At 39.3% G+C, this 25,870-nt stretch overlaps 1 protein-coding gene across 1 annotated transcript; it reads right to left on the bottom strand.

Annotated features, from left to right (window-relative positions):
• Positions 1 to 63: 63 nt before the first annotated feature.
• Positions 64 to 25,828, bottom strand: LOC114466503 (acylamino-acid-releasing enzyme). The gene is made up of 23 exons (XM_028451970.1): positions 25,741 to 25,828; positions 25,212 to 25,341; positions 23,827 to 23,953; positions 23,649 to 23,736; positions 22,515 to 22,590; positions 22,333 to 22,424; positions 17,493 to 17,567; positions 17,289 to 17,426; positions 17,116 to 17,207; positions 16,981 to 17,021; positions 14,062 to 14,183; positions 13,851 to 13,911; positions 5,122 to 5,219; positions 4,957 to 5,008; positions 4,732 to 4,820; positions 4,449 to 4,587; positions 4,241 to 4,324; positions 3,224 to 3,304; positions 2,879 to 2,967; positions 2,440 to 2,630; positions 743 to 845; positions 556 to 662; positions 64 to 450 (listed from the first exon to the last, which is right to left on the bottom strand). The coding sequence occupies exons 1-23, from the start codon at positions 25,750 to 25,752 to the stop codon at positions 345 to 347; spliced, it is 2,193 nt and encodes a 730-aa protein (XP_028307771.1). The 5' UTR covers positions 25,753 to 25,828; the 3' UTR covers positions 64 to 344.
• Between the last annotated feature and the right edge of the window lie 42 nt (positions 25,829 to 25,870).

Here is a 25,870-nt window from a genome sequence, read left to right as displayed (position 1 = left end):
TCAGCTAACCAAACAAAATAATTGATTGTTAGTGAAACAAATGTTCTTTGTTAGAATTAATTAAGATGCCAGAATGCCCCCAAATATTAATTTTATAATTTACTGAAACAGTTGTATCAAAAGTATGTGTTTGCCTAAACTTGCTTTAATGTAAAACCAATTAGTGTAAACCAACCAAAGCGATTAGGTTCACAGACAGGTCAAAGGGAGTTTCAGATACAGAAAATGTAATACGCACTTTTGGCTTGTACTTTACATGGTCTGCAGAACAGTCATTTAGATCAGTGCTTCCTTATCTGTTTGACGCATTCAGAGCTCTAACCTTTTACATCTGCAATTTGCTTTTAATCACTGAAGTGCTGAATCATCCATAGAACCATGTTCATAAAGCCGTCTGATTCAGCATCCACTTTGGAGAGGGAGTGGTTGTTCCCTGGGTACCACAGCAATCTACATAATAAACACAAATGTGAGATTTTATGAAAAATAAGTACTGTATTTGCAATAAATCTGTACAGCATCAATAACAAACCATGCTAATCAGAGTTATCTTACCGTACAGGGATCTGTCTTGCTTTTAAAGCTTTGTAATATTCAATCCCTTGCTTGTTGGGGACCCGCTTGTCATCTTCCCCTATGGTAAGCAGTACTGGAGTCTTTACCTACATAATGGGGGATTAAGATAGGTTAGTAAACTGGTTAATAAAGGGGCATGAGCATGCTGCTGTGAATTGATTCATACCTGTGAGACATATTTAATTGGAGATATGTTTAACATCTTTTCCCACTCAGCAGCATCAGGAAGACAGTCGGTGTTGAAGACAAAGCCGGCCTCAACCATGCACCTGCACCAGTACAGTTTCCCATCAATATGACAAAAGAAGACTTTTCTTCTCTTTAAATTAATGACTGGGACCACCCATCTATCTTAACATTTATTGCCAAAAGCATTCTCACCGTTTAAAAACTTGGAGCAATGTATGCATTAATTTCTAAATTTTAGCACATGATGACATTTGCAAATATTCTTCATTCTGCTGGTCATAAATCATTCCAAGCACTGAGCTCCCACCCATAACCACACGAAGCAGAGTAACAAGGACTACTGCTTGGTGTTAGAACAGTATTGCTAATTGTAATTGTCTTTTTATACATGGCTGTAAAATAATGGTACAAAACTGCCCATTGATCTGCCAATAAATATATATATATATTTGAAAAAGTTAATAGAGCCAAACTTGTTAGCATTATCCAAATTTTGAGTCCCGTTTTAATTTTTTTTTAATTTAATACAAAATCTTGAGCGAATAGTGAAATGTCAATAGATATGGTGATTCCTAGGGGAATTACCTTTACAGTTATATCACAGGCTGTGCACTGACTGAATCATTGTATTCTTAACCTCAAAGTTTTTATGTACTTTAGTGCATTGGTCTCTTTTGTTGTTTACAGTCTCATTTCTGCGTGATGCCGTTTCACTGATAAATCTACTCTTTCAGAGTTCAATGTTTTATTCTACATTGCCCCTACTTTAAAGCATTACATGATTTGGCCAACAAGTTGGAGTATGTACATTTTTTTGGCATCATTTGGTCAAAAATCCATAACCGTCTTTCAGCATATTGTAATCTGAAGTGTTCTAGGTGGACAATAAATCTTTGCTCCTTCTCCTGGCCTGGTAAATTAAGTTTAGAAATCTAGGAGCGTGACGCTCATGGAGCCCATGGAGCCCAAAACAGCTCCATGGGCTGTTTTGGGTATTTCCATTGGCTGCACGTTCATGTGCATAAGTGGATCGGCGGACTTTCCAGCAGAAGTCTCCATCGCGGCGTTAGACAACAGTTACATGGCAAATCCAGCAGAAAAAGGCGAGGTGGAGAAGCAACAGTTTAAAGGCAAAAACGTACTCATGAGGATTCAGAACGGACTGCTTTTCATCGTCACGGATCCCTGTGACTGCGCAGGGTCCATCGCACGTACTGGTGTTGTTGGGAGGGTGACAACAAAGGGGATACATTGTGTGTAAACCAAAGAGAAGCTTATTCAAGGTGGATTCATTTTACAGTCTGAATGCAGAGTGATGGTTGTCAGTCCAGCTGAGATCATAGCCACCTGTGTGAGCTTTCTCGCGGGGCCATCTGACAACAGCAGCCACTGCTCGGGACAGTAACTACATTGATACATTCACTCATGTTAGGGTCTCTAAAACATCAGAAAATTCTCCAATAACATAAAATAAAATCCATACATTTGTCACTAGTCTTGATTGACAAAAAAGTCGCTAAGAGCATTCACAAAAGATCGCGGTACGGGAGGCTAAGTTTCGGTTTTGAAACGGAGCGGAGAGAGGATTCTACATACTGCAGCTTTAAATTGAGTCTTGACATCAAGGAAACAAGAACCAGGCTTGAAAATACTTGTTTCTATTCAATTACCTACCAATCTGGAATGTCTGTGCTGCCTATCATTGAGGCCATGTTGATGACAGGGTTGCGAGCCACGCAGGCCTTATAGAATCCCGGGTACTGGCCAATCAGATGGCAGGCCAGAAAACCACCGTGTGAGCCCCCAGAGACTGCTACTTTCTGCTCATCAATGGATCCACTTTTCAAGACACTTTCAACGGCAAACTACCGGAAATAGAGAAAAACACAAAAGCCAGTGTCGATGAGACAAAATAATTCACACAGCCAAGACAACCAAAACTTAAAACAGCCAACGCCTTTTGTATAAAAAAAACATTACTTAATCAGATCCAATATACCTTAATTAGCATGTTTTATTTTTGCTAATCTAAAGAAAGAAAGAAAATACAGCGTTTAATGATAATGACTAAGCTGTATTTTTTAAATGTTTATTTTTAGGAGAATTGTCTTACTTGAACGTCTTTTACATCTTGAGTGCCAACATTGCCCAGTAAGGAGTAGATACTGTCCTCGCCATATCCAATAGAACCCCGGTAGTTTACTGAATACATGAAGAAAACATCAGTAATAGGTAAATAGTGTGAAAAAATGTTCCGTTTCATGGAGTTGCTAGACTGAGAAAATTACTGGAATAACCCTTTCAGAAATCAAATAATTCCATTTAAAAAAATACTGAAATAAGAATCAGACAGCTGTAGCATAAATATATTTGCAGTTAGAACCACAGACTTCCAATACATTATAGTTACTGTTTCCTCAAACGAAAAAAAAAAAGAAAAACTGAAGTTCAAACATACCCAGTAACACGGCAAAGCCCATCCTGCACAGCACAGCAGATGACAAAAGCCACTCGGCTACAATCACAGAGTGAGGACCTCCTAAAAATAGAAAGAGGTGAAATTCAGACAATTAATCATAAAAGTTAATAATGCAAGCCTTTCAAAAAAATACGTACCACAGACTGTGAGCATTACACTGAGGCTTTTATCCACAAGTAGGTTAATAAATCAAGTAAGCACATTATTATAAAACATTAGTGGTTGTACTGATTTAGTACTTTTCTTGTAAATATGCTTATAGCGTCCTATAATTTCACGTACGATGGGTCGAAAGACAAACAACAAAATTCTTTCGGGGTTTTATGCAATAGAAAGCAGATAAGATAATACAAATGTTGTACACCTTACAGAGCTCTATGCTAACTAAAACAAGACAAAAAATAAATAAAATTATTAAATCATAAAATATAATCAAAACAAAATAAGCTAAATAAAAAAAATAACTAAAAAAGCACTCTAAGAGTGCAGACCTCCGACAAGCAGCTAATTTCCACCCATAATGTGAATTCCACCCTATGTTGTAGTCCTACATTGATTTTATATACACTGTTAGATTCATTGATAATCAAAACATACCTTTTAGCATTTGAAATAACTGATATTTATTTGTCAAATAGTTATTAAAATATTGCAACCTTGTTACAAATCATGGTCTGTGAGGTCCAGTTATATTTTTGTTCTTCTTTTTTGAATTATGTATATTTTGGTACATAACCATACCACTCTGTGCTTCGTGCCATTTCTGTGCTTCGCTGTTGGCGGAGGTAATTAAAGAAAAGCTTCAAAACAGGAATGTATGCCGATTGGCTAGAAAGGACTTCCAGGTAAACTACACACATCAGGCTTTGTTTACAAGAGAAGAATTATTACTACTGTCAAATCCAACATAAATAGCAGCACCTGAACTAACATAAGTTGTATGTCTTTGTTTGATGCACAATAGAAGTAATGGGGGAAAAAAACAGCAAAACTAACCATGTGGAGTGACAATTAGAGGCAGTTTCACTTCATCTTTTACTTCCTTTGGTTTGATCAGCAGTGCATCAAATTCGAGGTTCGCTAGAAAACAGACACATCTGTGAGCCTTATTTGAAAATCGAAGGCCACAAAGTTTCATTTCCCCAAAGACAAACAAATCAAAAGAGGGTCATTACTTCCTTTTTTTTTTTTTTCTCTCTCTTACAGTATTGGCTGTTGTCGTCTTCTGAGGGTGGGGTGAAAGTTAGAATCTGCCAATCAACATCTTGCAACTTCTCAGAGTCTTCCAAAGTGACCCAGTCGACGTTTTCCTGCGAATCGATGCCAGGAAGGAATCCCACCCACTGGAAATGAATAGTGACACCACCATATGAAAATAAAATCAAACTCTATTCAAGTTTATACTGCCAAAAACACCAGCATTTGTTGACAACAGTTAACCTATTTCCTTTCCAACAAAATTATGAGAACAAAGACATTGATCGAACCAGACTTGGAGGGCAGTTTGGTGATGAGCAGCTGACGACCATCAGATCTCTCTCTATATTGAGCAGACACCAGCTCCCAATATCCGACTCTGAAATCAAAAACCTTTGTTGGATACACCCTCACATATTGCAAACTCCACATGTACAAAGGTAGTGGGAAAAATAAATGAATCTAAAAAATCTAAAACTTATCAACCCTAAAAAAGCTGTTAGATGATGACTGACTTGCAGTGAGTGAGTTGATGCTGCCAGTGTTGATATCCACCATCAACAGATCCTTTGAAGGCAAAAAACAAGTTTGTCATAGATACAAATGTGAGCTTACAATTCTTGAGGTTTTATTTTACTGCTGTAAAAATGTTCTCATGATTCGTCAGTTGCTGGCTGTACCTTGCGACTCCGCTGAGGACAAGCGAAGATGATCCGCTGACTATCAGCTGACCAGCACTGAGGAGACAACTGAGAACTGTAGATGCCAGTGAAGCCATCTGTGAAATCACAACGGTGAACATGCATAGAACTGGTTATAGTGCTGTGCGATATGGAGAACATTTTATATCACGATATAGTGTAGGTACAATTATGTCCTGACAGGAATACATAGCCCGATATAGTATTTCTTCCTTAAAATTACATGAAATGAATAGAAAATTGCAATTCATTATATATTTTATGATATATAAAAATAAACTAAAAAAAAAAAAAAGTACCTAAAAATAAAAGGTACTTCTCCTTTAGGAATTTTCTCCATATACTGTTGTCACATGTTCCGATTTGTAAATTTGTATGTGGAAAAGCCACCAGGGGGCAAAAAACCAACAATAATGGCGACTACTATCTACAGCAGGGGTGCCCAATCCTGGTCCTCAAGAGCCCCTATCCAGCATGTTTTAGATGTTTCCCTCTTCCACACCTGATTCAAATGATTAACTCACTATCAAGGTCTGCAGAAGCTTGATAACGATCTTGGTCATTTCAATCAGGTGATCAAACTACCTCACAGATAAAACAAACATAGCGAAGGCAGGTGGATATTACAGTTATTATTAAGCATGCACCGATTAATTGGTCGGCCGATCGGTCTGTGCCGATTTCTCTTACTTTGGGGAATCGGCGATCAGCCGATCCTAGCTGTTAGGGTCCAAGCAGTGAGGCAAGGAGACAACAGCGTTACATTTCCAAAAAAGGTGCTTTATTGGCCACAGACTAACACAGGCCAAGAACAGAGGTAGCATGTGCAACAAGAACTCACACAAAACCAACTGCCTCAAATGAGACAGGAGTCAACTTAAATACAGTTTGGACCATACCAAATATAAATAAGGAGAAACACAGGGGATAAACAACCAAAACTAAGGGACAAACACAGCCCCCTTAACCTCAGTCCCCCTCTGCAATGGTCTGGTCCACTTAAGGCCGCCTCCAGCTCTCTCCAGGCCAGCCCCTCACCACCTCTGTTCTTAAAGGGACAGAGAATAATGTCAGTGGCAATCATCAAATGATTTAGGAGCTGTTACCTCTGTGTGGCCCGGCCATCACACACCCCCCCTCTTCAGGACTCTCGCTACCCCAGCGAGAGAGATAATCTGCTGTTACATTATCCTTTCCTGGGATGTGTTGAATGGAGAAACAAAAAGGCTGAAGGGCAAGATACCACCGTGTTATTCTCCCATTAGTATCTTTCATCCTTTTGAGCCATTGTAAGGCTTTGTGGTCCGTCTCCAGGGTAAACTCACGGCCGAGAAGGTAATATCGGAAAGAATCCAGGGCCCACTTGATGGCGAGAGCTTCTTTTTCCACTGTTGAATATCGAACCTCACGGGGGAACAACTTCCTGCTAATGTAGGCCAGTGGGTGGCGATCATGCTGGGGTCCCTGCAAGAGGACAGCTCCGAGTCCTCTTTCCGAAGCATCAGTTTGCACAATAAAGAGATCATTAAAATTTGGAGAATATAAAACTGGATTCTTACTCAGTGACTGACGTATGTCCTGAAAGGCTGCCACTGCTTCCTTTGTCCACTGTATGTGGTTCAGATTCCGAGATCCTGTCAGGTCAGTCAGAGTTGCCGCCCGAGCAGAAAACTGGGGAATGAAGCGATGGTAGAAGCCAGCCATCCCCAGAAAGGAGCGCAGCTGCTTCTTTGACTGGGGCAGGGAACAAGATTCCAAAGCCTTTATTTTGTTTACCTGCGGCCGCAGCACTCCACCCCCAATGACATGTCCGAGGTACTCAGTTTGGGAAGCTGCAAAGACACACTTGGCTGGATTTACAGTAAGGCCAGATGCTTGCAAACACTGCAGAACAGCTTGCAAGTGGTCCATATGCTCCTCCCAATTTGAACTGTAAATGACAATGTCATCCAAATATGCTGCTGCAAAACTTGAAAATTCCCTGAGTACCTGATCCATAAGTCTCTGAAAGGTTGCTGGTGCACCATGTAATCCAAAGGGCATCACCGTGAACTGGAAGAGTCCCCATGGCGTTCGGAAGGCGGTCAATTTCCTGGACCGCTCAGTGAGGGGAACCTGCCAATATCCTTTAGAGAGATCTAGAGTTGTCAGATATTTGGCCTTCCCAAGCCGTTCAAGCAGGTCATCAATCCTCGGTGTAGGATAGGAATCAAAGAGTGATATAGAATTAAGGTACCTAAAGTCTATGCAAAACCTTATGGTTCCGTCCTTCTTTGGAACCAGAACCACAGGGTTACACCACTCGCTTTTCGAAACTTCAATGATCCCCAGGGACAGCATTAGGTCAACCTCCTTCTTTAACGAGATCCGCAGGCGCTCAGGAATCCTGTAACTGAGTCTTTTAACAGTAGCACAATCTTGGAGTACAATATCATGCTCAACAATATCAGTTCTTCCTGGGTTTTGCTGAAAAACATCCATTTTACAAAGTGTGCTCACCTGGCCTCTTTGTTCTTGTGGGAGGTATGTTAAATCAAAGTCCTGACCAGAAGCTGCAGATGGAAGGTATTGCTCTTCAACCTCCTCCTCTTCTTCCACTCCTCTAATTAGCATCACACTCCTTCCAGGCCTCTCCACCCACTTTTTCAGTAAATTTATATGCAGCACTTTATTTGAGTGGCGCTGTCCTGGACCTTCAACCTGATATGTTGTCGGACCGAGCTTCTTGATCACCTTAACTGGCCCCTGCCATTTAGCCAGCAGCTTATCGTTTTCACTCGGCAGAAGCACAAGAACTTGTTGTCCAGGGCTGAACGATCTCTCACGAGCTGACTGGTCATACCCGGACTTCTGCTGCTGCTGGGCCTTCTTCATGTGTGCTTGAGCCAGTTCGCTCATCCTTTCCAGGCGCTCCCTCATCTGCACAACATATGAGACCACATTAACAGGTTCCCCCCTCCCCTCCTGTTCCTCCCAGATCTCTCTGAGCAATGAGAGTGGTCCACGTACCTCATGCCCATACAAAAGTTCAAACGGAGAGAAACCTGTGGAGGCCTGGGGTACTTCCCTGTAGGCAAACAGGAGGTATGGCAGCCATTGGTCCCAGTCTGTGCCCGTGTTGTTGACAAATTTCCGGAGCATCTGCTTTAAGGTCTGATTAAAGCGCTCTGTCAGCCCATCAGTCTGAGGATGATATGGTGTAGTCCTCAGACGTCTGATGCCAAGGAGCTGATACACCTGTCTTAGCAGAGTGGACATAAAGTTAGTGCCTTGATCTGTCAATATTTCTCGAGGAAACCCAACTCGTGAAAAAAACTGTACCAGGCAGAAAGCAACAGTTTTCGCCTTGATATTTTTCAATGGAAAGACCTCTGGGTACTTGGTAGCATAGTCACTTATAACTAGCATGTAGCGATAGCCAGATTTACTCCTTTCAACAGGCCCAACAATGTCCATTCCTATACGTTCAAATGGAGTTCCAATAATTGGCATGTTTTGGAGTGGAGCTCTGGAGGGCATTCTTGGTGATGTAATTTGGCACTGAGGGCAACTGTGGCAGAACTGTGCTACATCCTTGTGGAGTCCAGGCCAATAGAAATAGTGAAGAATGCGTGCTGCTGTTTTGTGCTTACCAAGATGACCAGCCCAGGGCACTGAATGGCCCAATTTGAGTATTGTACTCCTCACCACTTGGGGGACAACCAGTTGCTGTACTGTCCCCTGCTGGCGATACAGTATGTCATTATCCAGTATATACTCGAACATCTCTCCGGCTGCTGCTCCAACTTCTTGGAAAAGAGGCACTAAAGATGGATCAGACTTTTGCATTTCAACAATATCTGTAGGCATTTCAAAATCAATAGACAACTCTGGTTCCGTATTTTTGATAGGCGTCACAATTGTATATTGAAACTTTTCTTGTCTTCTCTTCCTCCGTGATTTCCGTGCCTTTCCAGGTTTTGTCTCAAACTCCTCATTATAAAAGGGCAAAGCACTAAGCAGATCAAAAGTCTCTTCACGTTTTTGAGCTTGAGCACGAGTAAAAGCAGCACAACAAGTTTGGCTTTGATCCTTCTCCAGTAAATCAAATAACACTGGTAAGTCCCGGCCTAAAACTACCGGGTATGGCAAACTGTCCACAATGCCAACCTTCAGCAAGTAAGTTTGGTCGTCTATCTTTAGATACAAATCAGCTGTAGGATAATTTTTCTTATCTCCGTGTATACAACAAATGGGTATAGTATTTGCCACATTTATCTGGTTCAAAGGGACATGTTCTTTATGAATCAAAGTCTGGTCACTCCCGGAATCCAATAGAGCTTTTAGAGCAGTCCCATTCACTTCAATGTTGGCCATTTTCACAGTTTGGAGATTATTTACTGAAAGTTCAGTTTGCGACCAGGGAGCATAACACATTTGGGTCATTTTAGCTGTATTTTTGGGACACATCGGTTTTATATGACCCTCAATCCCACAAAGGAAGCAGATAGGTTTTCTCCCAGAATATTTCTGTGGCCGCCTTGATTGATTTTCAACATTTTGAGGTTTACTCACACCTTCTGCCCCTAGGTGGCGCTGTGGAGCCGAATCATAGTCCCAGGTCATCTTCCTTTCTTCACGGCTCCATGTTTGTCCTTGCTCTCGCGCAGCCACAAAAACAACAGCCAGTTCCGCTGCCTTCAGGGCAGTTTTGGGGTCACGTTCTTTAATCCAGACCTGAAGCTCAGGGGACAACATTCTCAAGTATTGCTCCAAAATAATCACTTCACCAATATCATGGATGGTTTTACTTTTTGGTTCAATCCACTTCACATACAATTCTTTCAGCCGTGCATACAGTTCCTTTGGGCTCTCACCTGCATGAATCTCAAGAGAGCGAAATCTCTGCCTGTAGGTCTCTGAACTAATATTATATTTTGACAAAATTGCAGATTTTACTTGTACATAGTCAAGTGAATTTTCAAAATCCATATGCACATATGCCCCTCTTGCTTTCCCTGTTAATAATGGAATTAGATGGAATACCCAATCAGATTTAGGCCATCGGCATGCAAGGGCGATACGTTCAAATGTGATCAAAAAATGTTCCATATCATCATTATCTGTTAGTTTTTCCATTCTAGGTTCATGACAAGTGTGGGACTGACCAGTCAGAGTTTGTGAGGAAGACATGTGCTCTGCTTTAGCCTGTGCATCAGAAAAGTCAGCTTGACAAGATTCAGATCCTGGCTCTCTACTTGATAGTGGATCGGTGTTTTTACTACTCACTTCTAACTGCAAGAGTTGAAACTTGTGTTCCAGAGCTGCAAATTGTTGCTGTTGTTTGACCTCTCGAACATTCTGCTGCCCCATGTGTGTCTGAAGAATGGCCATTAGGTCTTGAGAGTGTTGGCTCCTCCCCTTCTTCCTCAGTGCCCTTTACCTCTCCAGAATCTCTATTTTCCTCCATTTCTCCTTCAGAGTCTTTTCTTTCTACTACTCCATGTGGTTCTTTCCGGGGTTGTCCTCTTCCTCTCACGGGCATTCCCAAAAAAAAATTGAAGGTATGATCCAAAAAATGATCAATGAAGACAGAAAAAAAACCTTGTCCTTACTGGCTGATTCCACCACTGCCACCAATTGTTAGGGTCCAAGCAGTGAGGCAAGGAGACAACAGCGTTACATTTCCAAAAAAGGTGCTTTATTGGCCACAGACTAACACAGGCCAAGAACAGAGGTAGCATGTGCAACAAGAACTCACACAAAACCAACTGCCTCAAATGAGACAGGAGTCAACTTAAATACAGTTTGGACCATACCAAATATAAATAAGGAGAAACACAGGGGATAAACAACCAAAACTAAGGGACAAACACAGCCCCCTTAACCTCAGTCCCCCTCTGCAATGGTCTGGTCCACTTAAGGCCGCCTCCAGCTCTCTCCAGGCCAGCCCCTCACCACCTCTGTTCTTAAAGGGACAGAGAATAATGTCAGTGGCAATCATCAAATGATTTAGGAGCTGTTACCTCTGTGTGGCCCGGCCATCACACTAGCATATAAAAAACAATCTTTTCCACCTTTCTTTTCTACCTCCGCAAAGGTCTTAAATTCAGTCATAAAGTCAGCCACTGTCCTCTTCTGATGTGAAATGACTGACAGACCCACCCACCAGCTCATGTATGTATGTGCTTGCTGTGCATGCCTCTGTTAAACGGGATGATAACAACACTCGGAGCACGGTTAGCTTAGCATCTCGGCAGTTAAGCAGTATTACACAAAAAAAGACCAAAGGATGGCAATTTATAATTCCTGTAACACGGAAATAAGTCTTGATGCAGCTGTTAAAAAAACGCTACCTCATTCACCTTATAAGAAACCACCACACTACTCAGTATGCAGCATTTGATGCTAGTAATCAAGCGAGTGTTTAAAGCTAAAGCTAGGGGGGCACAGAGCTGGTAGTATGTTGAGAGTGCTTGTCTGTGAAAAGAGCAAAGTTACTACGAGGGAAATGATGGAGTTCAAGGCTTTGGATTTTTTTTTAAAAAACCTTCCACTAATGAACAAGTGACTGAAAAAAAACTAACCTGTGCCATGTTCATTCTGTCATTACCCGTTGACTTATGAAAATATTACATGATACACTTTAATATTTCTGTAGAATGTTTAACTTTTATGAGCTTTTATCCTGTACGCTGTGACAAGTTATTTTTTAGAATAATATTTAAATATCCACAAAGCTGCTGCATTTGGACATTTTTTTAAATTTTTGTTCTACAAGGAAACTTAAAACTCAGGACCCTTTATTGGTCGTTTAAGATGTTTTGTTAAATTGTCCTAAAGATTGTTATTTTATCACCTACCCCAAACCCTGTGATCTTCTTTATTTGTAAAACCAAAATGATGCTGTGCACTTTATATTTGGCAAAGAGCTCCAAACAGGTCTGCAGTGTTGGACACGTTTAGGTTGTTTTTAAAAAGTGAAAAATGAAAGACTAAAGAAAGTGATATAATTTAGTATTTTGGACAGCAATGTTTTAAACTTTTAATTTATATTTGAGATAACTACCTCATGTGCAGTTAAAACAACAAGTTTGTAATGTTTCACAGGTATTGTTTAATGTTTTACAATAAAATAAGATTGGAACATTCAAGGTGCATGTTGTCAGTTATATAAAAAAACGGGATCGGCCAAAATCGGTATCGGCAGGTCAGGCTATTAAAAAAAAAAAAAAAAAAAAATCGGTGAACGGCAAGAAAATTGCAATCGGTGCACCTCTCGTTAATATCTTTACGTTCAGTATATAGATAATCTAGTAAATAGATAAACCGAAGAGCGCTCACAACAGTTTCACTTTTAGTAACCGTTATACCGCCTCGTATTGCCTTAATGCAGTGGTCGCCAACCCGTCAATCACAATCGACTGGTCGATCTTTGAAACATTCCCTGTAGATCGCTTCTCCCGTGTATGAAAGTGTGATTGCTGGGACATCTTATCCACACAGTTGCTCCGGTCAGAGAGCACACAGCCATAGCATAACAACAGTGATGAACTGTTCATTAGTTCACTGATGTAAAGGATAAACGACGTGATGAGATGGTATTTTGAATCAGGCCAACCATGATATCAACGGAAAGGTATGGTCCCCCAAGTCCAAATATGTGCTTGGTTTTCAGGTGGTGTCCAAATTGCGTCCGCTAGAGCCGAAACGCTTAATTTTATTGCTGAAAAAAAAAAGTGTTAATTTTTTCAAAAATGTGGTATCAGCGGACAGGTTTTATTCCCCTAAGTCCAATTATGTGCTCGGTTTTCAGATAGAGTCTGAAATGGGCTCGTTGGAGGTCCGGAAAAGTCGGTGTTTTCCCCCTAGGACACGCAGTATTTTATTTTGAAAACTTTTGCGAGCGCACTTTTTCCCTCTGTTTATGTCGATCCAAAATACAACGGTGTAAAAAACAATAGCTGCCCGTTTAGATGCCTGAACAAAACCACCAGAACATAAATGAAACATAGGACATGACAAAATAAAAAAATAACACATATACATTATGGCTTATTAATGTTTTTGTCGAGTTACAAATAGCATTTTGGGTTCATTATTTTTTAATGTCTTGCCGTCACCAAGGTGGAGGTCAGGGATCTTCGGCTTGAAAAGGTTGGAGACCACTGCCTTAATGGGATGATCTGACATGTTTGTGACCCAATGCGATGCAATGGACTATTTCTGTGACCAGGAAAAATGAAGAGGAGAAGAAAGCAGACTAGCAGCTCATGTGAGTGTTTTGAAACAGCTGACTCAGCTGATAGTTGAGAGTTTACTTCCCTGTGGCGCAGAGCGACCGTTTACAATGAGTTTTATTTTAGTAGCCGTTACACCGCCTCATATTGCCTTTATGGGATGATCTGATGTGTTTATGACCCAATGCGACACAGCAGTCGGACAAAACAATTAACTATTGTGTTAAATGGACTATTCCTGTGGTCAGTAGATGTAGGGAGGAGAAGGAAGCCTGTTAATGATTTACTACTACTGCTGCTGACTTTTGAAAGGGCTAAAACTACAGAAAAGAGGCAAGTTTGGGAAAATAAAACTCAAATACTATGTTGTTGGGGTTCTTAGAATAAATGGAGATGAATGAAAAATAGCATAATACTGGACCTTTAACTGGTTATATAGAATACAAATGAAATGAAAAAAAAAAAAAAAAAAGAGGAAAAACGTTTTACCTTTTCCAGGCCGCTTTATCACATCCACCACAACTGAGGTCTTCTTAGTATACCAGTCATACTAAAAAGAAAGCAAAGAGGAAAACATAGCCAAACTAATAAAAACAACTAAATGTATTAAGTAAAACAGGTCTGCAGCAAACAAAACACAATTTTAAAAGTGTGAGAAAATAAGTTTCACATGTGATCTTTTGTTTTTATTATGACCTACCATGCAGAGCTTGCTGCACTGCATGTGTGGTCCATAGACGGAACATTCAAGGTAGGCAATGCGGCACTGATCCGGGCTCAGTCGTGGGGAGCATACTGAGGTTTTCCCTGATGAGAGCTGCTCTGATTGACACGAGAGAGAAAAAAGAAGTTAATTGTAAATCAGCAATTTCATCTCCACCTTTGTGCAATCTTTTTTTTTCTTATTAAATTTTAATATTTAGGTCAGAGTCTCCTCACACGTTGATGATTCAATAACTCTTGGTTATATAATGTTTCTTAAAAAAAGACCATAAGTGTGAATTAGTATGTGCATTGTAACGTATGAATATGTTAATGTGCTTTGCTGTGCCATAAGTTTAATCAAGGCTTTAAGATTCATAAAGTGAAATCAAATGAAATTTTTTTTTTGTTACTTTTTTTTGTTACCCAGTTTTAACACTATACAGACACTTTGGCCCTCATGAGCATACGACCATATATTCGTGGCCATACCAGCCTGTCATTGCCCGATCTCATTAAATCTCCGAAACTAAGCAGGTCTGGGCCTGGTTAGTAGTTGGATGGGAGACCACTGAGAATTCCAGGTGCCAGTGGGGGACAGTCGCTTCATTGTACCTGTCATTGTGTCCTTGGGCAAGACACTTCACCCACATTGCCTAGTATGAATGTAGTGTGTGAGTAAGTGTTGGTCGGAGGAACCGATGGCACACTATGGCAGCCTCGCTTCCATCAGTCTACCCCAGGGCAGCTACAATAGACTTTTACCACCACTAAGTGTGGAGTAAAAGAATAATGCATTAATTCTGTAAAGCGCTTAGAGTGTCCATGATAAAGCGCTAAATAAAATCCAATGAATTATTATTATTATTATTATTATTATTATATTCACGCAAGCTTCGGTATTTATCAATTCTGACATTAACGTATGCTACAATCAGACCTCGCGTATGTAAATCTGAGTGTGTGGATTTGTGGTACAGAACAGATTAAAACAGATTATTAAAACAAATTAAACAAAATAAAATGAATTTAAAAAATCCCCAAGTTATAACTGATACCACTTTTTTGGTTTTCCTTTCACGGAATATCGTATAACCCTGATAATAAACTCTTGGAGAGGTGCTGTATGGAGGAAATAGGACCTCATTCATGCTTTTAAATGTAAATAGTTCCTTAAACTTTTACAGATGTGCTGCAGTAATCAGTAAAGTGATGAATTATGGGTGAAATTGGCTGAAGGCATAATTAAGAGTAATTTTAAGGCTTTTAAAGCATTTTGATACTTAATTTCTTTTAATGTGATATTTATTGTCTGAAGCGTGAGAATAAGGCTGATATAAATGTTATATGCGTGTGTCTCCAGGATCCCTGTTGTGAAATTGTTCTCAGTGCACACAGGGGGGCAGACGTCATCTGCTCAGTAGCTGATCCTCTTCCACAGTGTGTTTAAATGCGTTTCTTAAATTCCAGTTTTCATGCATTCAAAAAGCACATTTTTGTTTTGCTCCATCCCAAATGTGAGGATGCCGATTTTTATCTTGGAAAAGCTTCTTTTCGTGTTTGATCTCAGTGGGCGGGGCCTCCGAAACATGACGAAGTAACAAATTAATGACGATGGAACTCAGATTAATTTATCAACATCTGATCATTTGTACACTGGGATTGGTCAGATACAAATGTTTCATGAATCACACATTGGTCCCGTCGACAAGCAAATGTGCAATCAAATTTGCACCCGTTTTCACGCAAGGTTGATAAATGAAGGCCTTTAAACCCGCACTTAACTGGATTCTAGAATCAGGAATCATTTTTTTTTTTTTTAAACATACATTATTTTATTTACTAAGGGCTCTATTCTCCCATGTGTGTAAGTTCAAAAAGCCACGCAGCGGCGCTGTTTTTGCCTGCGTGCTAATCTCCCCCTGTACTTAAGTCAGTCACTACTCGCCTTCATCCCAGTTACGCACTGGGTGGAGCAGCCCTGAAATGTGGGTGTTCCCATTCAAATCTGGCTTTAAGGGCATTCTCCGGTGTGCGTAAGTCCTTTTCCTCTTACGCGCTTCTAACCCTGGAATAAGTGCAGCGCTCCGAAAAGGTGAAACATTATATTGCACTAGAAAAATGGACTGTTACATTCGAAGCCACATGGACTCGTGCATCATGCAGCAGCAGCTGTGATCACTCAGCTGTTGCTGCGCAATTAATTAAAACTCTGACAGACGCAGACTTCTGTCCATGTTGGTCACAGTGATTCAACTATTTTCATACTATGTCTAAGTCACAGTTTGTGTCATATGCGATAAGGATGGACCACAAACTGTTCCCACACATATTTGAATGAAGCTCAGCTCAGGTCACTTTAAACTATTAATAATTAAAACTGCGTAAAGCCAATAGTTCTGTTTCACTGCAAACATCCCTCTGTACTAAAGCAGGCCACTCTGCGGCAGGGTTATTTCCTCATATATCCAGCGCATCTAACTTGGTCACGCTTTACAGCGATGATGATGATGATGGTGATGATGATTAAGGAAAGAGATTTTAACTGTGACTCAGTCACACTGCAATAATCTGATCAAATCAACCTGTTACATTGTTTATCAATGAAGTCATTTCAAATTAAAAGTGAACTTTATAATTTTCACGCATTTCAATGACATTTACAAGCGTTGAAAAAACTCCAGGTTCTGTGATTTCTAGACAGCCCAAAAAAATTACATCACTGCCTCCTTTCCCTCAACCCGCCTTCATTCACACATACGCGCTTTTGGTCTACATTAGGCGCTGTGGGCGTGTCAACAGCCTGGACTGGAGAATACGCATAGGAGAGAAGCACGTAACCGCAGACGCACAAAAAAGCGCTTAAGTCCAGACGGGAGAATAGACCCCTAAGAGAAGCAAGCCAGACTTCACTTACCACACTTCCCCCCAGTGAGGTCCATGTAAAATAAAGCTGATCTAAGAGGGAGAAAAGCATGTAAGTCTGTGGCTCATTAAAGTAAAATAAACGTGTGCATTTGACGTGTCTTTATTCAGCATCACGCATACTCACCTCCTGTTGGGGCAGTACTTAAGGCCAAGTCTAAACGGCTCATGCCACCACCCTATAAACACCACCCCGGTGTCACCAGGAGCCCAAAATGCCTTAGGAGTTAAAAACAAAGTCAAACAATACCAACATATCTGTGAAAGGCAGATCATCATTGCATTATTTTTTGCACCAACCTGTCCCGGTGAAATGTCATCAGGCAAGCCATCCAAAACAGAGACAAAATCCCCCTCAATGTCCAAAATACAGAGCACTGGACAGCTCTTATCACCCAAAGCCTCTCCCCAGTCCTCATGGAAGACAAACTGCTCCCCCTGCAGTAAAGAAAAGGGAACATGTTATTTCATAAATCATCAGTACTCCTTAGAAAATGTGATTACCTTTACTGTGTCTTTCTTCCCTGTCCTAATGGTGTCTTCTTCATCTCCAACCCCAGACAGTTCTGGTGACTCAGTCTACAAAAAGAGACAGATGTGGGTCAAACTACTAAAGACTCTCTGACATCTTAAACTCCTGCTCCAGCTGGTCTGTAGATTCTAGATTTCTCTCCATTTCATCCCATTCATTAGTGAGGATGTTATCCATTTTTTATTCCGTCTGCGTTAACTAAAAATTCAGAAAGTTTCCGAGATTTATGCTATCGCTTTTATAATTTGTAACTTTTAAACTTTTTGACTTTGACTTCATTTTTTCTTTCCCATTCATTTCTATTGTAAATTTTAAGCCCTTCATCCCAAGCCATTCTTCAACCGATTTTGACTATTCAACTTTTTCAAAATTTTCAAACCATTTCAATTTTTTTTCAACCTTTTTAACCCATTTACACTTTTTTTTTCAACCTTTCTAACCCATTTACACTTTTTTTCAACCTTTTTAACCCATTTACACTTTTTTTTTCAACCTTTCTAACCCATTTACACTTTTTTTTTCAACCTTTTTAACCCATTTACACTTTTTTCAAACTATTTCAAACTTTTTTAACCTTATTGCTCATTTAGTTAATGCTAGATTATTGCCAATGCTAGGCTAATGCTAATGTCACGCTAATGTCAACGTTAGGCTAATGCTAGGTTAATGCTAACATTAGGCTATGTTAATGCTATGCTAATACCAATGTTAATGCTAGCTGATGCTAATACAAATTTATACTAATGCTAACTAATGCAGTGTGACACGGGCCAGCATCCTCACTTGTATTTTCTTCAGGAAATGCAAATATTCTAGTATTTATTGAGTTTGTCGTCATCCATAACTGCAAGAGGCTTGGTAAACACCACTTATAGTAACTTGGTGTTAATTTAAATTATAAATTAATAAGTAATTTACCTTCGGGACAAAAAGCAGCTTTTTCTTTCAGGCAGGGTTGGGGTAAATCACATTTTTCAATTACAATTACGTCTTCTCTTCAATTATCCATGTTTAATTACAACTCAGTTACGAATATGGTGACCGGCATTTTTTCCAAATTACAACTAAAAATACAATTATTACTTAATTTGATGCAATTACGTTCTCAAATACAATGAATCACAATTGCTTAGCCTGAAATAAATAACTAACAATATCTTTCCTCTTGTGTTAGCATCTCTTATGATAACGCGCCGGTTTGTCTTAAATCAGCTGTAAAATCAATATTTTTGGTGTGGGGGTCTGAACCTTTTGTCAGTTTACTCCTAGATTTCTTTTTTTTTTTTAAATGGTAAAATGATGACAGGTTGTGGGAAAACTTGATCTGAAACATGTTTTTATAATTGTTAACTACGTATGTGTAAACAATAGAACTGTAACATGGTTCCAGAGTTCTGCAATTAATGAAATTGTAGTTGACATTTTTTATATAATTTCCATGCAAATTACAATTACAAAGGCAAATATCTTAACTCAAACACAACTCAAATATGATTACAACAGCAACATATTTTTTCCAATCATAATTTATTTATTTTATACTCTTTATTTATGCAATTTACAAAAAACATCAAAAAAACAGAACAAAACATCAGGGTATTATTATAACTAAGATTCATATTTACACTTGGGTCTTATAGATTGTCCATTTCTGGTCAAAATTAGCAGATTTCAGTCTTATGTAGTGAGTCATTTTTTCCATCACATAGATTTCTTCCATTATGACAAAGTTAAAGTGAGACTTTTCAGCCAGTTTCTTGTTATGTTTTTTTTGCTAGCCATCAACATAACTTTGTAGAGGTACAAATCCTCAGATCGTATAGCTGAGTACGATAGTAGTCCAAAGTACATACAGTAGATTGGGAATCACATAGCCAAGGATTTCATCTATTACTTTTGCAATGTTTACCCAGAAGGATCTGACATTGAGGCAAGTCCAAAACACATGGGAATGGTTGGCATTCATACTGCCACAAAGCCTCCAGCAGTGTTGAGGACTTTTGAGCTGCTTACTTTTGATATGTGGTGTGATAAAGAACCTTATAATGTTCTTCCAGCCAAAATCTCTCCATTGTCTTGAGCTGGTGGAAGTGTGTTATAAAAGAGAGATAGAGTGCCATTCATCCACTGACAATTTGAGTTGTAATTCAGATTCCCACTTTTCTTTGATATACAATGAGTCAGTGCCATTACAGCTTTGTAGACATTTATATAGTATTGATAGAATTTTTGAAGGTAATTTTTGGTATGATCCCGTCATCATTTCCACCAGCTCACAGCCCTCTTGTGAGAGGTGGGTCCTAATCTCCAAATTATAAAAATGCCGTAATTGGAAATACCTAAACAAATCAGAGTTGTCCAAGCCAAATTCCCTCTTTACTTCCACCAAAGTTTTAAACACTGTCCCTTTGATTAGCGTGCACACTGCAGTTATTCCCTTTTCAATCCACTTTTTAAATGTACTGTCCAGTTGACCACTTCCGAAATCAGAACACCTTCAAATTTGAATTTTTTTCGCAGTGTCCCTCCAAAGCTTAATAGCTGTTTCAACAATGGGATTCCCCTCTTTTAGCTGTGTATTAGTTTTGTCAAAAAGCCGTGATTGAGGTTGGGACATAGGGATATAGTTCATTTCAATTTGTTTCCATTTAGAATAATACTTTGGTGAGTACCAATATACAATATACCTCATTTGGGCAGCTAAAAACTATTCTTTGAAATTCGGAAGGGCGAGTCCTCCTTTCATTTTCTCCAGCTGAAGCGTTTTAAACCTAACTCTTGGTTTTGCCCCTTTCGATACAAATCTAGTCACTTGCTAATCCCATTTAGCAAACTGGGGGTCGGGTATTTGAACTGGTAGGGAGATAAATAAATACAACAATCGGGGTAGCAGATTCATCTTTATCACCTCTATCCTCTAACTAAAATCTAAAATTTTTGTCCATTTTGTCAGATCACTCTGTATTACATCATTAATTTTACTGTAGTTAGCTTCATATAATGTATTGAGTTCGCGCATCATATAAATCCCTAAATATTTAATTTGTTCAGAATCCCATTTAAGTTTGTATTTTTCCCTGATTGGTTCAGCTGGGCAATAATTAATACAGAGGACTTAAGTGTTGGTAATATTTAATTTATAGCCTGATTTTTCTCCAAAATATTTTAAGATGTTTAAAAGTTTAATGAGAATGAGAATGTTTAGTTCACCCAAGCCACTCATGTTTAATGAGCATAATGAAAGTAGACCCCGCTAACACACATGAACTAAAAACAAAAACTTCAAAAAGAATACAAACTCAACAATCTCTGTGACTTCCATTGAGTGGGTAAATTGTCCCACCATGACCCCATTGGGAGGTCTAGGGCTAGTTCTCCAGAAAAAGGGGGGCCCTATGAAAGGCTTGAGAGGCGATAGAATCACCTCCATTCTTAATAGCCAATGTTGTATCGCCATCTTGTCAGTGAATAGGGGAGAGCTTCGTTTATACCTCTTTGAAACTTCTTCAGTCTCTCTTTTGCCCTTTGCACTGTTGCTGGTATGTGCTCCCTGGAAGTCTGACCCTCCCGCTGCCATCCATGTAACTTCTGGAGCCAGGTTTCTGTGCCTTCTTCCGTTTCAGCCGGCAACTCCACCTCGAGTCCTCGCTTCCGTAATTCCAGCGCAGCTTCGCGTGCGGTGCTGTATACACGTTTGTGTACAGCGTTTGAAAGCGTATGCCTTTCTCCTTCAACGTCTTTTTAATCTTTCGGTATTCCTTGCGCTTTTGGGCAATTTCTGATGCATAGTTGTGGTCAAAGTAGATGTTCCTGCCGCTTATTTGGATTACTCCCTTTTTCCATGATTCTTTTAATATCATCTCTTTAGTAGTAAATTCCTGGAAATTGACTATGATAGGTCTTGGTGAGGCACCGGGCTGCCTGGTGGGGGCTCTATGGGCTCACTGTATTTTAAGGTCCAAATCTGCTGGTAGATGTAGCTGGCGCTGAAGTAAATCTAGGACAAATTGCGTCATCGATATTGGCTTTCCTCGTTCGTCTACTCCAAAGATCCTGATATTATTTCTGCGAGATCTTGACTCCAGTTCAGTCAATTTGTCTTGAAGGACCTTCTATCACTTTATACTCTCAGTCAGCGCCAGGGCCAAATCCATTGTCAGGTCCTCAACATGCCCCACCCGGGACTCCGTTTCCTCCACTCGGTTTGTCAGGACTCTCATGTATGCCATCGTATCCAGTTTGCCGCTTAGCTCCTGATGTAAAGAGGTGATATCCTGTCTCACTCTGTTGTTGTCTTGTTTCAGCTCAGTTTTGAGAGCTACAATAGCCTGGAGCAAGTCGTCCACTGTTACACCTTCTGTAGCTGGGTTGTTAGGATTAGCTTGCTGCTCTGCATTGCTAGCCTTTGGCGACGAGGCGTTTTTATCGACCACAACCCTGCTTTCAGGCCTTAATATTCCATTAATACTAACAAGGCTGTAGCTAATGAAAAATATAATATTGATTGACAGAAAGACGACACCAAATAAAAGCTTTAAGAAATGTCTCTTTTATAAACTTACGAAGCAATTTGAGTGTACAGCATTGGTAAAATTTAAACTTTATTTAAGTTAAAAATAAATAAAAGAAAAATCTTACACTCTACAAAGATGAGAGCAAAATTATCCCATAGTTCAAAAAAAAAAAAAAAAAAAAAAAAAAAAAAAAAAAAAAAAAAAAAAACTTATCCCATAGTTCAATACCACTACTTAAATATTTTTTCTAAGTTCAATCATTTAAGAACACACTTTCTTTACGCGTTTATTAACAAACCTGAAAGAATGATTCTGCCTTTGGCCTCTTCTTCTCTGCCACATAGAGGAGGTGAGTCTCCGAGTGAGACCAAACCAAGCACCCGAACTGGGCTGAGAACAAACCCCGTTATTTTATTACCAATGTCAAATAGTAACATGAAGCTTAACAAGGATTAATTGTTCAAATAAAAGCCACCTCACCATCATCGTAGACTTTGCCATGCTTCTTTAAGGCACTTAGATTGATGCTCTTCATCTTGATGTTTTTACTCCAGACCTGAAACATTAAGAAATTAGAGTAAGGAGTAGGGATGGGCGATATTGACTGAAAAAGATTATCTCGATCATTTTTAGTATTTATCACAGTAACAATAAATAAAAACAGTAAACAAACTAGGCGAGACCTGTATTCGCAAGGCAAATACGTATTTGGCAATTGAAAATTTTAAAAATTGTCAAAAATGACAACCTGTATTTGGATGTGTTGACAAGTTTGTTCTTTTTACTAATTAAATTGAAACTAATAATGCAGGAAAAACAGAAGACAGACCTTTACCTTAAATATGACCTTGAGTGAAGGTCAAGGTCTCACATTGAAAGGAAATGTTGCTCAATGGTACCAGTCTGAGCACTGTACCTCAATTTGTGACAAGGTATACGGAAAAAAGTATTTTTTGTAACATCATGAACTTTGACCCCTTCCAATCTATTTACTGGTAGGTCGTACAGCTTCGGTCCAATTAAATTAAATGCTCCATTTGAGAAGAGCTTTTCATAAATGTAATTATCAAACTTGTACGATAAATATTCGTAGAAATATGGAAAATTTTGGTTTTTGACACTTGGTGCGACCTTGACCTCAACATTTTGGCTCCAAAAAAAGTAGACTGCAAATCCTTGACATTGCCCCTATGAAAAAACATACTTGTCATTAGTGCTGCATTAATGGCCTAGGGCAAGTTCTAGGACAAAGGAGTTGCTACTCCTACGATAACAATGTACTCGGCAATTTTCAATTAATTTTCAAAACTTGGGGGAAATTTGACTCGTGGAACAAGGTTTTTAGGGACACTCTTGACTAAATTTTGGGACAAATGGCCAGTGGCCCCTGCTAATTTCCAACATGGGAATTTATAGTTTCTATCGTGGGATAACATTCTTTTTGGTGAGAATGTTTTTGATGATATATCGTAAACAATAACATATCACACTTTTTTAGTAAGGAGTATACACAGTATTCAAAGACCCAACAAAGTCTTTATGTCATAAACTAATCAATAAAAGGATATTCTATATTCTATGAAACAATAAACAGAACCACTGACAGCCACACACCTCCAGGAATTGTTTGTCCTCTCCTTTAACAGAACTCTCTCTGACCACTGCCTTCATGTCACCAGACGGAGAGTCTTTACTCAGCACTCTGATTAATCAATAAGACATGAAGCAACTGTTTGATCAATTAGGCTTTGACAATGATTGTGGCCAAAATTTTGAAAATTTATTCACGTACTCTCCCTTGATCTCAGTGCAGTTTCCTGAAGCGCCCGAGTAGACCACAGACTTGTCATCATGGAACACGATGTACTGCCTACAAAACTTTACATTCTCGTTCCTCTCCAAATCACGCTGGCTCCATTCTAGAAAAAAAAAGAGGAAAAGTATGGAATGAATTTAATTCAATAAATCTAAAGCAAATCTTAAGCAAAAAAGCTTTTCTACATCAAAAGACAAAAGTAAGAATCTTGCAGAAAAGAAGGCAAGATGATAAAGCATAATAGCCAAACAAATACTTGTTTTTACACCTTATTACTTAATGACACTTCATCTTTTAATTATAAATACATTAAAACACGGGATATATACGGAAAAATACTAATATGGGACGATGGCGGGAAAGAAGGGTAAAAAAAAAAAAGGAGTTTCCCCAGCCAAAACGGGATACAGCAAAATTATAAAGCATCATAGTAAGGTGAAAACCCAGCATGAAAGCCCTCTAATTAGGCCTAGCCCTAGCTAGCCATAGACATTTCAGTCATGACTGAATAAATTACAATTTCAATGTAGGCTATTCCATAGCCAAACTACAGCATTAAAATACATTTTAATAACTGTGTTGCACTGTTGTGTTGGGAGTGTACTGTGAAGTGCAGCTTGTACACCTGCCATGACCGCGCGCTTGATCTCCGCCGCCGGGAGATTTAATATTTAAATTTAACATTTAGATTTAACATTTCGATATAAGATTAAGCATTTAGATATGGTATAAAACATTTAGATTTAAACATATATTTACATTTAGATTTAGATTTAACATTGAGATATAAGATTTAGCATTTAGATATGATATATAACATTTAGATTAAATATTTAGACTTAGATTTAACATTTCGATATAACATAAAACATTTAAATTTAGATTTATAATTTAGATTTAGTGCTTTTTTTTTTTTTACTTCTATATATGTGGTTAAATGTAGGAAAATATGCTAAATATGAGAAAAGTGAGATAAATAATGAAAATATGTTGGCTACAACTTTTATACTAAATTTTTACACTTGGCACCCCATATCTGCTAGCCTCAAACATGCAGTGTCAACAGCCGCTTACCTCCAGCATGGCCGCGCTTCCGGGTTACTGCCCAGAAAGTGATGTCGGTGAAAACCCTCTATTGTTACATTTTCTTTCCATTAATTTGTACTCGTTTGTTACTGAAATTGGCAGGACTGAAGTGACATTCGAGTGAAGCAGGTTATTTTGAATTAAATGTATCAAGGCTTCAGGAACAGCTTTACAGATTTTATAGTAATCCCTTGGAGTACAGTTCAAATTAAACCGGTCAACAAAGCTTTTATGATCCAACTAAACACCATTACTATAGGCAGGTGGAGTCCTACCTGTGTAGATGTTGCTGTATTTGCCTCCATACTGGGAGGTGATGACTGGTCCCACATCTGCTCTGCTCAGAGAGGGGTACAGGCTGAGCTCCTTGTAGACTCTGGCGATTTCTCCTGGGCTGCTCATCACCTGACACGGTTTAGCAGAACAACACACGCCCCGTTTGAGCCACACCAGCCGTCTGACAGTGACAATGCTCTTCATTTTCTAGCCAGGACAGCTCACTAACTACCGACACAAAGTTGGTCACTGTTACCGCCACCGACAGCAGGAGCTGGTAAACACGACCCATGTGGATTGAGCAGTGACTTTCAAACAAGTTCAACGGAAGTTAGTGGCTTATTTCTTGTTGTTTTAAAGCTCAAACCAGGAACTTCCTACGGCAGCGAACAACAACAGAAGCAGCCAGTTTCTGCTAGCTTGACATGGAAGCTGTTAATTCAACTTTCTTGGTAGATATTGACCGTGTTATTAGGGATTAGACATTGGCAAGTCATTATATATTATCTTTATTACGATTTGAATTACCTTTGAATCCATGGCGAAGACGATGTGTGTCGCCGGTCTGGGACTGTATTACGATGAGTCGTCAATGATGGGGAGTGACTTGTTACGGTTTCCGCATAGGATTACCAAAATAAGAGTAAACATTTTATGC

This window comes from Gouania willdenowi, chromosome 7 (assembly GCF_900634775.1).
Source record: "Gouania willdenowi chromosome 7, fGouWil2.1, whole genome shotgun sequence".
NCBI classification, from domain to species: Eukaryota; Metazoa; Chordata; class Actinopteri; order Blenniiformes; family Gobiesocidae; genus Gouania; species Gouania willdenowi.
The sequence above is the reverse complement of the archived record's forward strand: the minus strand, read 5'-3'. Positions and strand labels throughout refer to the sequence as shown.